Source organism: Antrostomus carolinensis, unplaced genomic scaffold (assembly GCF_000700745.2).
Source record: "Antrostomus carolinensis isolate BGI_N321 unplaced genomic scaffold, ASM70074v2 scaffold18999, whole genome shotgun sequence".
Lineage (NCBI taxonomy): Eukaryota > Metazoa > Chordata > Aves > Caprimulgiformes > Caprimulgidae > Antrostomus > Antrostomus carolinensis.
Genome location: NW_010339453.1, coordinates 9,142 through 21,188, shown reverse-complemented (window position 1 = coordinate 21,188; position 12,047 = coordinate 9,142). Strand labels below are relative to the sequence as shown.

The window sequence follows — 12,047 nt, the reverse complement described above, 5'->3', positions numbered from 1 at the left end:
CTAATGCTTTAAGAGTAAAGATTGAGAAGGAAAAAGACAAATGTTCATCTTCACTCAAGAACTGAAGTTAATTGTGGCCTTTACTGACAAAACCCATGTGTTTGTAGGGGTTTATGTAAAAGAAATCCGTCATTCCAAATTGGCATCAGGAGATACCACCCTAATCTCCTTGAACCTACCTTGTAGTTCTTACCTATTTGATCCTCTGCCTCTAATTGGGTTCCAAAGAAATCTGTTATTTCTAGCCTTCTTCCCTTTTCTTCCCTTCTGCATTATGAAATCCTGACACTCAGAAATTAACATCCTAGCAGGGCTTCCTGCCTTGTTGAGATTTCTCCCTTCCACTTTACACTAGTATCACACAAAAATCCCCAAAAGAAGTTTTCAGAAGAACACAGACAGGAATGCAGTGACAAGACTACAAAACCAAGCACTTGGAAGAAGCACCACTCACCTGGCAGACAGTTGCACTCAAAGGTGAAGTCACTGGTTTGATGACAGGTTCCCCCATTCATACAGGGCGACGGGGAGCACGGCACATACACGCTCTCACAGCGATGCCCTGTGTAGCCTGGTTTGCACTGGCATCGGTATGAACCAGGCAAATTGACACAGGTCCCACCGTGTTGACAAAGACCTGGCGTGGCACATTCATTCACATCTATCTCACACTTATGGCCAGTGTAGCCAGACAGACAGATGCAGGAGAACTTGTTTCCTGATACAGTACATGTACTTCCATTGGCACAAGGTTGAGATGTACAGGCATCAATCCATTGGCAATCCTTTCCTGCAGGATCAAGGCAAAGCACTCCATTAACAAGCAGTTATTTATATGGAAAATACTATTTCCTTCACGCTACCTCAAGATGATGGGTGTACTAAATCTTAACATTATTACAGGAAAATTTATGTCTGCATTTTACAGCATTATATTTGAAACAAAAATCAATTTGCTGGTTACAGTACAAAGTCATTTTATTTACAGGGTAGCAACAAGATATATAATGTTGTGGTTTATAAAAATAACCCATGACCTGAAATCATACTACACAATGACAGTCACTCTTCTACGTTCCCTTCAAGAACAAAAGGAGTGAGTTTCCATGCTGCCCCTCAGGCATTCAATTATAGTTTTCCCATAGAAAGAGTTTGCTGGCCAAATTTACTTCATTTTTTCTAGAAGGTAGACTCTAAACTCAAAGTGCGACAGTCACTCCAGAATAGCTTCTGCAGTCAGTTTTCCCACATGGACAACCCTACAAGATCTGAATGTCTTTCTGCTTACGTGTAAAGGATAGGAAGTTTGATTCCCTTCCCCTCCTTTGCTTTTTTTAGTCATGAAGTCATTTAGACTTCTCATTTCCTGTCCTGGAACTAGCAAATTCAAGAGCATTTTACAACTGCCCCAGAACATTTCAGAATTAAGTAACTCACAAAGGAAGAAGTCTGGAGGTACAAATGCAGAACCCACCTGTGAAACCCAGAGGACAGACACATTCGTACGTTTCCTGGCTGTGGGGATGACAAGTCCCTCCGTTGAGGCAGGGCTGGGACACGTAGCAGAGGTGCGATTCAGAGTACTGACAGTCCTCTCCCGTGAACCCCGGAGCACATTTGCAGGTAGCCTTCCCTATCAGAGACGTAGTTTCACAAGTTCCCCCGTTCTTACAGGTATTGCTTTCACAGGGGTTTCTGTACTGACAGTAGTCTCCAAGAAAGCCTTCTCGACACCTGCAACAGAGAAGAAATTACTTGCAGCAAATTCACCTGAAGCCTTGTTGTCCTGGGAAGATATCAGGAATTAAGTCCCATCATCACCACAAGTCTTGGAATTTGCCATAATTAGTGGTAACACTAACAGTCCTAAATGCTAACGTCATAGATGTAACAGGGCCTTCCCCTGGGATTGTCCCAAATGAGACCACTGAAAACTGAAGTTCAAATTGTGAAATCGTTCATTACAAAATAAATAAATAACTACCATATATAATCAGAGTTACATCAAATGCAGGAACTTCTTGAACTTCCCTTCAAAACTTCAGCAAAAGTCTGCTAAAGAACTGCTGAGTAACAGTTAATTCCTTGCACCTACTCCTATTTTAATAAGCATCTATTTTTGGAAGGAAATCAAGCAGTCTCAGTAATGGGTATTAACACCAGGTAACGTCTATCTTCCAAAATATTTATAAACCTTGTACAATTGCAGTGTCTGAGAGCCTGAAGATCTGTAGCAGATCTTTCTCCACAACACTCCCGTGAGACAGGAATACACTGTTATCCTCATGTTGATAAGTGCATCTGGGACTGGGACACGCTGAAGCTTGCACTCAGCGAGCAGCACAAGCCCTGAAGTCAGGTCTCCCACGCCCCTGCCTAGCACCCTAACGACAAGGTCATTGTTCCTCTGTCTCCCACAGAAAAACGAGTACACACACACTATCTACAGCTAAGGCAATATTTTATACAAAGATCTGCGATTGCAGAATAATTGCAGTTATTTCTCTCTAACCTAAACTTATGTCAATACAGTCTGACTACACTTGTCAGCTGTAATCCATCTTTTAACTGGCCTTTGTACTACGAATTTTCCATTTAACTTCCAGCGATCCAGGACCCAGGGAAGCAAATCTGCAAACCCCACCTTTGTGTCACCCACGGATCCAATTGCTTCTTTCAGGTAGCAGAAAGCTGCAAGAGTATGTGCTGGATAAAAATAACACCCAACATACAGAACAGGACTGTCCACTTGCAGGTTTTTTTTCTGTAGTGCACAGCTGCATGCTTTAACTGCTAAGTAACCCAAGATACACACACAGCCTAAGAGAACTTCTATTTCACTGCAAAAAAGTTTCAGAGGTGAACATTAGATGTCCTTTGGTCCAGAAGAGGATAGATGCAATTATTAAATCAATGAGTTACTCAAATCCAAAGGGAGGAGATTCCAACTGCAAGAAATAAGCAGTCTCTAGTTAGCCCCAGACAAGGGTGTAACAGTAACTTTTCCTTATGCAAAGTGTAGGGTGGATTAGGGAAAAAAAAATCCCAAACCAAAAAAACCACCACACATCTAACTGGATAGGCCTTAAAATTCAGTATACAATCAAAGAACAGCCATGAAGCTGTGTTTAAAACAGAATACTACAGGGATCTGTCTTTGTTCTTAAGCTATTTAACACTTCTATCGATGAATAACAATGGAAAATATCAATGCTGATCAAAGATGTAGGGAAGAGAGGAGACAAGTTCTCGACAGAGAGTAGCAATACGAACTGCTTAACAAGGCAGTCAGCACGCAAAGTGCCCTTTGAGGATGGAGAAATCATACATCTAGAAACAAAACACAAAGCATCCTCCCCAAAACAGGAGGCTGATCTAGGAAAGGCAGACTTGCTCTGGGGGTTCCTAACAATCCGCTGAACATGAATTCCTAGCATGACAGTTTGTCCAGGAATACTTTAGTACAGCAAATATCAAGGAGTAGTAAATGAGATTATGCTACACCTGATACTTGCATGGCACAACCATTACTGGACCATTACATCAGTTCTGGTGTCTGCTCTTTAAGAAGGACAGATTGAAATCAATTCAAAGCAGTCAACAGTAACGATTAATAGAAAACTCTTGACACAATGAAAAGCTCAGGTGGCTCAGTCTATTTATCAAAGGGAAAAAGGAAGGAGAGAGTTAATATAAAAACTCCAAGTACCCACAAAGAAACTCAGATTTAACAATTCCCAGTCTAGGAGGTACAGGGATAACAGGACTGAGCAGTTACAAGTTCGAGCTAGATAAATTCACATTAGAAACAGGGTAATATCTTTATCTTCAGACAAAGACTTACACACAGCCTCTCAGCAGTAAACAACTGGAACAATGTATTTAAGGTTGCAGTGGAATTTCTCCATCACTCATGCTTGTTTAAAAGCACCCCAGGATTGGCTGTCTCAGACAGAGTATGCACGCTAGTTCAAACAGCTATTCAGAGAGGTTATTAGCCGAGTTACGCAAGGGGTCATTACTAGATGACCACAACTGTTTTTTCTCATGTTAAAATTTATTAACTAGCTTGAGCCATATGTCTTAGAGCAGGAAAGACATATAATAGATGTGCATAATGGTAATGAGCCATTCCCCACACCCAAATTAGGCTCCTTTCACCATACCTTAATACTTTCAATTTTATACCCAAGAACAGACATGAAAGAAGAGGTTTTGCAGTGCAAGGCAGGATTAATAAAGTTACAGAAAGCAAATCCTGAGACAGTACCATTTGCAGAATATCCTCTGACCCTCGTGCCACCTCAGTATAACAGCTGAAGGCCAGGAGTTAGCGTGAGCTGCTGCTACACCACACAAGAAGCAAAATTTGGGTATTCTGGGCCTAAACCACAGCAGTTCTACAGGTTTCCTTTAACATCCCAAATCCCCTCACGATATGGGTTAGAAATCAGTCCAAACGCCAGCGGGCTACAGCACGGCTTTGTATGAGCTCGAGCAGACAGAAATCTGGCACCCAACAAAGACAGCTGTGCCAGAAGCTGGAGGACTGCTCGACTCCCACGGCATTCAAGCCTGCACATGGTGCACTGGCTAGCTCTGCTCCGAGACCGTCTGGATAACTACAATTAAATCATGTTTCTGGACATCTATATGCAGCTGATGAATGTGTGAAGTCAAATTGAACTTCGGTCCCAGAAGGCTTACAAGATTTCATTACAAAAATGAATCTGGTTTCACCACTGCCAGCGATGGGGGGGGTTGGGCAGCTCAGCCGTCTTCAGTGTCAGCAGCACACCAAGCTCCTCAGATTAACAGCAGCAAGCACACACCACGCACTTGTAGTTCTCTTTGTCATGAAAGAAAGAGCAACAAACCAGAACTTCACAGAACTCCGTCTCATCAGACAAACAAGAGGTCCTCCAATACCACCCACCACTCCAACAAATACAAAATAAACCAAAACACACCTAAAAGATAAATCCTAAAGTGCTTTCTCATTTAAAGGCTGCAAAACAAACTAGAAAGTCCAGAGGAATATCTCATGTTTTGTCCACAAGCAAATAAACCACTAAACACCTTCTCTCCCACACCCCCCAACGCTCAGGGATACTGGAAAGTGCATTTAACTGTTGCCCCAAGGTAAGAGAGAGGAGGGAACCTAAACTCTGATTAAGAGTCTTGCTGATATGATTTAAAAGGAAAGCTGAGACCTGTGCTCTAAGACAACACTCACAACCATCACCCACAAACAGCCCAGCATTTTGTACACAGGTGTTCTGGTACAAAGTTGAAGAGCACTCCAAGACTGGGCTTGTTCTGGTATCTTCTGAGGTTAATCAGAAAAACATGGGGGAGCACTCCAGCAGGAAACAGCAAAAGCTCTTTTAACTTTAGATCTTTATATTTGGAAGGACAAAGCCTTACCAAATATGCCAGAGGGAACGTGCCTGTCGTTAGAAAGATGGTAGGTCATGTATTTGTGGTCCTAGTACCACCATTTTGTTCACCTCCTGGAGAAGTGCTTGGTCACACAGTTATGCAGTTTTCCCCTCCAGCAATTCAGTACAATCGTTTCTGAATGTTAAAGAACAAAAAACCTACAGTCCAGATTTTCAACCATGTCTCCTGTCATCAACATTTCTAGGCACAAATACTAGTAATTTAGTTCTAAATGTTGGTGTAGACAAAACTGCAAATATTTGCCCCTGGTTCATGTTGGGCACCGCATTGTTTCTCTAAAAATAGAGGCAAACACTGAAAAAGCTGGGTCTAAGTCCAGATTTCTTTAAAGGATATGATTATCCTCAACAGAAACTCCAGCTTCCCACCACCCCTGCTCTGCTCTCATCCCAACCTACTCTTCTTCCAAGTTCTTTAGGAGAACAAAAAAAAAAAAAAAAGCCACTTGTCCACAGAGCAGCTTAAAATTGTAGCAGCTTGTGTCAGCTCCAAAGGACATGCTCAGAACAGGAAACCGAATCTTTTCCAAATAAAAGCCACTGTTTCTCCTCAGTTTTCCATCTAACACTCAGAAACAGAAACAGGAAGATGAAGTTTGTTCTGGCACTTTCTGGAAGCACATGAGGTCTCTTAACCTACTTCAACAGGAATGTAATCTTTTAAGAACAAATTTCACATACAACTTAATTCAAATCATGATTTCTGAAAGCTGGAGTTTGAAATGGGAAAATGTCCTGTGGGCTGCATCAGCTATGCAGCTGCTTCTAATTAAAGCTTCTCCTTTACTCTCGCTGGGCTACTTTCCAGCACAAATACTTCAGTCAGAGCTCAGCCCTTCTTTTTTTTTTTTCTCCTCCTTTTCAGCTCCAGCCTGCATTTGCCTCAGCTCAGGCTCTCATGGAGCTAAACAAGAGACGTAAAAACAAAATGAAGGTATTTATCCAAATCTGAAGTATCCACAAATACACAGAGCTGCATTCACTCTAACAACCTAACACCACAAAGTGAAAGTAGAAGACTCACAAAAGCTGCACTTCTGGCTCTTCTGCCAGAAAACCGCATTGAAGTTGCCTCCCAAAACTTAGTTCTCTCTTGCTTTCAAAAGACGTCTGGAAAATATGTCTGGCCTTTCGGAAAAACCTCCTCATCTGCCATACTATAGTCACTTGGGCACATTCATAGGACAGTCTCTTCACATGCACCTTATAGACTGTTTTTAACCAGTCTTCCAGATGTTTGATTTTCATGGGAGTTTCCTATTTAGGCCCAGTGATATCATCTGGAGATGCACAGAAGGAAGCAGATGGTTTTAATTTAAAACACGAAGGGAAGAATTTCCTAGTAGTCCTGCTTCTCCCCCCCTCAACCCAACACTCCCTTCACTTTGATTGGAAGATGCTTCAACAGAGCAGAGGGGGGAAAAAAAATGCAGTCTGATGACTAATGTGAGAAGGGTCTCAGCTATTTTGCTACAGATTTTAACCAGACTTCCCTCTGGCTCCCGGGCTCTGACTCCCACACCTACACCTCCTCTCAGGAGGGAGAACTGGATTCTCTGGTTAGCTTTACAAACGCTCCTTCCCATGTCTCAAGGCTCCTATTTATGTGTCATACTTTGAATGCAAACTATGGGATGGGATGGCCTCTCTGCTCTGCGTTTAAAGCAGTACACAGCTATTGTTTCTAGTCCACAGAAAGAGCTCACACAGTGCACCAAGGAGTAAGAGCATCCAAAGTCTGAATGGGCAAGGTTTATTTCAGCATTTTCTGACCATCAGAGCTCTGAACAGCTTTTGGTCTGCATAGGTAAATCACAACAGAAAAGTTTGAGTGACTCAAATCACTACTCTGTTCCCAGATCCAAAGCTCAAAGTGTACGTACTCTCCCCTCTTTCCTTGGCCCTGGTCTCTAGGGTCTCCTTTAACTTCTGAAAGCAGACAGAAGGAAACAGGAAAGGGCAGCCCATTCTCAGAAAGGGACAACTTTTCAACTTTTGCATTTAGCCTCTTCTGTAAAACTCTCAGACCTCATCCTGCTACAAGGTCTCCTATGGGTATTCCCCCATTCACTGGTCTAGGAGTAATTAGTCTCTCGAGATAGATCCTGAGAAGATATCTGCTGCAGTCTTGGAAGCAGTTCTGCAGTTTAGGATCTTGCCTTCAGCCCCAGAAGTCCTTTTAAATCCAAGTTAAAATTCATTTCTGAAGATCCAGCTGAAAAGAAAGGTAGGTCAAAAACTTTGTAAGGGAGTAGGAGTTACCAGGGGTTAGAACTGGGATAGAAGCCCCTTACTGCCACGCTGTTGCTGCTTTGAGTCTAGCACACCTTGGTGTCCTCCTGTTGCCACCCTGCAGATAAAAGGTTAAAACTGTATCATGCAATGTAAAAGCGTGAACAAACTTCTGCATATGGTGAGAAAAACACTGCTCACTGAAGAAGCTCAGAATGCTGCTCAGATCCTGATAGCTTTGGGCATGAAAGGATGTGCTGAAGGAAACTGTCCTTTTACAATCAGCCAACTTCAGCAGTCTCCACTTCTGAGTAAGCACAGCAAACAAGTCATGGTTGTCACTGCACTTTTTTCCTTTTTTTTTTGTACCATCAGGACCCAACAAAGATACCAGAGTTAAGGCAGTTCTTTGGTCCAGAGCTACCGATACACTTTCTGGGCATGCAATGTGCAACAGTCCTAAAGTAAAAAAAATCCAACCCTAAAAACTCACAAAACATGAGAAGTAGCAAGGGCTGGTTTCTTCCCTAAACTTGAAGCAACCCTACCCCAACTCCCCTCCTTCTCTCTTCTGCTTCTCTCCCTGGCACAGTCTTGCTTCTGCTGCCTGTCGCAGGGCACAGGGGAGGGAAGCTGGGAGAGGCCACAACTGCCAAACATGGGGAAACCAGTTAAGATACTCTCTGCTTCAGGGCCCTGCCCCAGTCCAAGCACAGGGGGACTGCCCAATCCTGCATCCACCTGCAGCAGAGCAGACTCTCACGCTTAGAAAACAGCAGGCAGCGTTGCCAAAATCTCTGCTCTGCCTGTCCTTGGAACAGCTCCCTGTACCCACACCTTCTCAGCCTGCCTGCAGCTGCAGAAATACTGCAAGTTAGCAGTACTGTCCCCCAGACTCTTCCTACCACTGCTTTCCCAGTCACCTAGCAGCAGGGAGATCAGACAGGGTTTTCTTGTGATGTCTGTAATTAGCATTAAGAAAACAGCAACTGTTATTCTCAGCTGGATATGAGGGTATGCAAGAAGGCTCCTTCATGCTTAACACCTCAATGTGCAAAAGGCTGCCTGGAGTTGCTTTGAAGGGGGGGGAAAAAAACCCACCACAGTGTAACACAAAGACAAACCCCAAACTGAAACTGTTTTTTGTCAAAGCAGGACCCAGAGAGCTTGGGATGATAGAACCCCTTCACACTGCTACTGCAGATAACTAGGGATTCCGTATTCCTTGGGATAAGGCCTGCGTCCTCACCATGCTAGTCACTGAATGGGGGTAGAAAGATCTCTCCAACAAAAATTTTGACCTTGGAAGAAGCAAACACAGGAATGCGTAATTTTCTAAATATAAAATCAAGGTCAGAGAAGGTCAGTAATTCTATCAAACAGTGCCACAAAATGACAGCCATGGGCCAGCAGCGTCACCAGGGGAACGGAGCGACTTAAAGGGCGCTCACAAGAGCAATCTGATAAAGATCCAACTCAGATTTCCTTACAAGGGTCACAATTGCTGTTCCCATAACAGAAGCCAGATGCACCAGAATAAAGGTTTCTTAGCAGAAAACGAGCTCTCTCTTTTAATGGAGTAGATGCTACAGGATTTTCTGACCAAGAAAGCTGTTTCTGCACTAAGCTGTCACTTGCTGCTTTGCCAAATATCTGCACTGGATGTTTTGCTTACGTTACTCATGTCTTATTCATCACATGTGATTATCTCTGGTGCAGGTTCTCCCTCAGCTGTCCGCTTGTTTCTTACAGACAGCAAGATTAACTAGAGGGACTGACCACACACTAGAACAAACAATTGGCCAAGAGGAGGTACAGAAAGAAGAGAGCCTATTATAATAACATATTGCCCAGCAGAGGAAGTGGAAGGGGTGGAGATTTAGCTAATCAGTGAGGGATCCTGCAAAGCTAGAAGCCAAGCCATTTGCTTTGGTAATAAATTCAGTTTCCTGAACAAAACATTTCTACTCTTACAGCCATCAAAAATTCAGAAAGTCATTTAGGTTACTACAGCAGATAGAAAGTTCCCCTATTTAGAGTTCCTCATAGTGCAGGAAAGAAAAAAAAAAGTTAAAACCAAAACAGGATGCTAAGAATCAGCCTGCTAAAGGTAGCATCTCCACAATTGAAGTTTTTTTTGCTATTTTTTCCTTCCTTTCTTCAAAAAAGAGTTCTTGAGTCAGAACTAGAAGACAGACACATACTAATCTCTGTATCCAGGCCTCTCTCATCCTTTCCCACTACTCTGGCACCTGCAAAGGGACCGAGGAGCTAGCTGAAGGAAGGGTTGGCTTAAGACCTGCAAGGAGACTTTGCACAGAAAGGAAGGCAGCAACGTTAGAATTATAAATAACTCTGTGTGCTAAAAAAAACACAAAACAACAAAACCCAACAAACTTAAGCTGTCAAAGCTGCCACTGCGATAAGGGAAATGTGTCAAGATCTGCACTGCACCACAAATACTGAACAGAACTTAATCAGATGAACCAACTAAACATTTTTTCTTTTTTTCTTTTTTTCATTCTAAGAGACAGTTAAGAGGAACATGCAAGTTGGTGAAAACATCCTTAGGGAGGTACAAGCAGCACCACCATCAATACCAGTCTTGTTTATTACCTTCATCATGACCTACATACTTTAGCTCCAGACTAAGATGCTTAAGTACACGTCAGAAAGACCTACTAACATAACACAATTTCTTGTTTCAGTCTTAAAACACAGGTGAAAAGCAGGAAAAGTTCAAGCTTTCTTTTCAGAAGGGCAGCTTGTTTCTGTTGACAGCAATACAAAGCCATGGAAAGGAAAAGATTGAAAAAACAACAGGGAATAACAAGTTGCATACTTGCCATTCTGTGGCCTTTCTGTACACCAGGTATTGATTTGAAACCAAGAAGAACCTCAAATTAGATTATTATTTCCCCTTTGTGTGCCACAGGTGCAATTTAAGTATATTGAGTTTTATGTACCACTTTAACAGGAAGAACTAAAGGCTCTGGCTAGGCAAGATGGATGTGTAAAAAAGGGTGAAGAGTGGAGCTGTATGTTAGCTGAGGTAAATCAGCATGACAAAATTCGCTAACATTTAAAGAATGTTAGCATTAAGAAAAGAGGGATTTAGCATACTGGGAAATGGCACAACTCCACTGACAAAATAAACAAGGTTTAGAAAATAATCCATTTACTGCAGGTGCAGTCATTTAACCCTGCCAAACAAGGAGGATTTACCTTTTTGCAAGATATAATTTCATTTAAAAAAAAATAAAAATCTAAATACTCCAGTCTGAAAGGTGAACTGAATTTAAATAAATGTGGTATCATTTTCCAGACACCACACACGCTGCCAAAGTTCCCGCTGATCAGCTTCCCATGCAGCAAAGTGAAGGCACCATTGAAGATGGGTGTCAACATTTACCAAAATCAATTACATGATAAAGACCAATGTGGGTGTGTGTTTGGGGATTTCTGTTAGCTTGTTTTTGCAACTCCCACATATTACTTGCCTTCCAGCATGTGGAAAGGAACTGACACACTTCAGAGTGCAGAGCAGTTCTGAAAAAGCTCATAAAAGTATTCCATTTGGAGCTGAAGCTCTATAAAGTAAGCTTTAAGATGGAGAGCAAGTTCCAGCTTAACTTGTGGGTCTGCAAGCAAGGTACAGAGTTTACTTCTGTGATCACTTCAGCCTCTCTTCCTAACCTAATGCAAAGAAATAAAACTGACAACATCCACACCTGAAAATCTGAACGAGAGCTCCAGATTTCTTAAGTTACAAACAGCTAGCACAGAATAACTAATGCATTATCAAGAAACACCAGCTGTGCTAAAACTGTTACACACCCGATAAGAAAATCTCAACAATTCAAATTTCCTCTCTGGCTAGGACCCCGAATGAAAGAAGATTGGCAAATAAATTGATTAGAAATTAAACCAACTTACTTGCAATATCCTGTACCATTTTGATACGGAATGCACTTTCCCTCATTAATACATGGCTTGGAATCATCCATACACTGCAAAGCTGAAAGAAAGAAAACGACAGTCAAATCAGTATCCATACATGTCACGTTAAAGCTTCATTAGCATATTTTAGAGAACGAAAAAATCTTATAGTAGAAAGTTGTATATGACTGGAACAAAACCAAAGACACTATCACATAGTTTAATTTAATCTCTGGCACATCAAAAGAGCCAGACTGGAAGAAGAATCAAATACAGATTTGTTCATCAGGCAACTAAATGTTTCCAGAATTTGTTTTAGGTAGATTTTCAAAGCAAAACATGTAGTAATTTCAGCAAGCTACAAAGACAGCACTGTCAGCACTTGTGTATTTTTGGTTAAGTGTCACCAGTTAC

General features: G+C 42.0%; 1 protein-coding gene across 1 annotated transcript in view; it reads right to left on the bottom strand.

Moving 5' to 3' along the window:
- The window catches only part of NOTCH2 (notch receptor 2), a 76,599-nt gene extending 64,898 nt beyond the window's left edge, over positions 1 to 11,701 (bottom strand). The window contains exons 1-3 of the mRNA XM_010175859.2: positions 11,631 to 11,701; positions 1,475 to 1,734; positions 455 to 790 (exon numbers count right to left, since the gene is read on the bottom strand). Coding sequence (XP_010174161.2) covers positions 455 to 790; positions 1,475 to 1,734; positions 11,631 to 11,701 — 667 coding nt within the window. The remainder of the gene's footprint in view (positions 1 to 454; positions 791 to 1,474; positions 1,735 to 11,630) is intronic.
- Between the last annotated feature and the right edge of the window lie 346 nt (positions 11,702 to 12,047).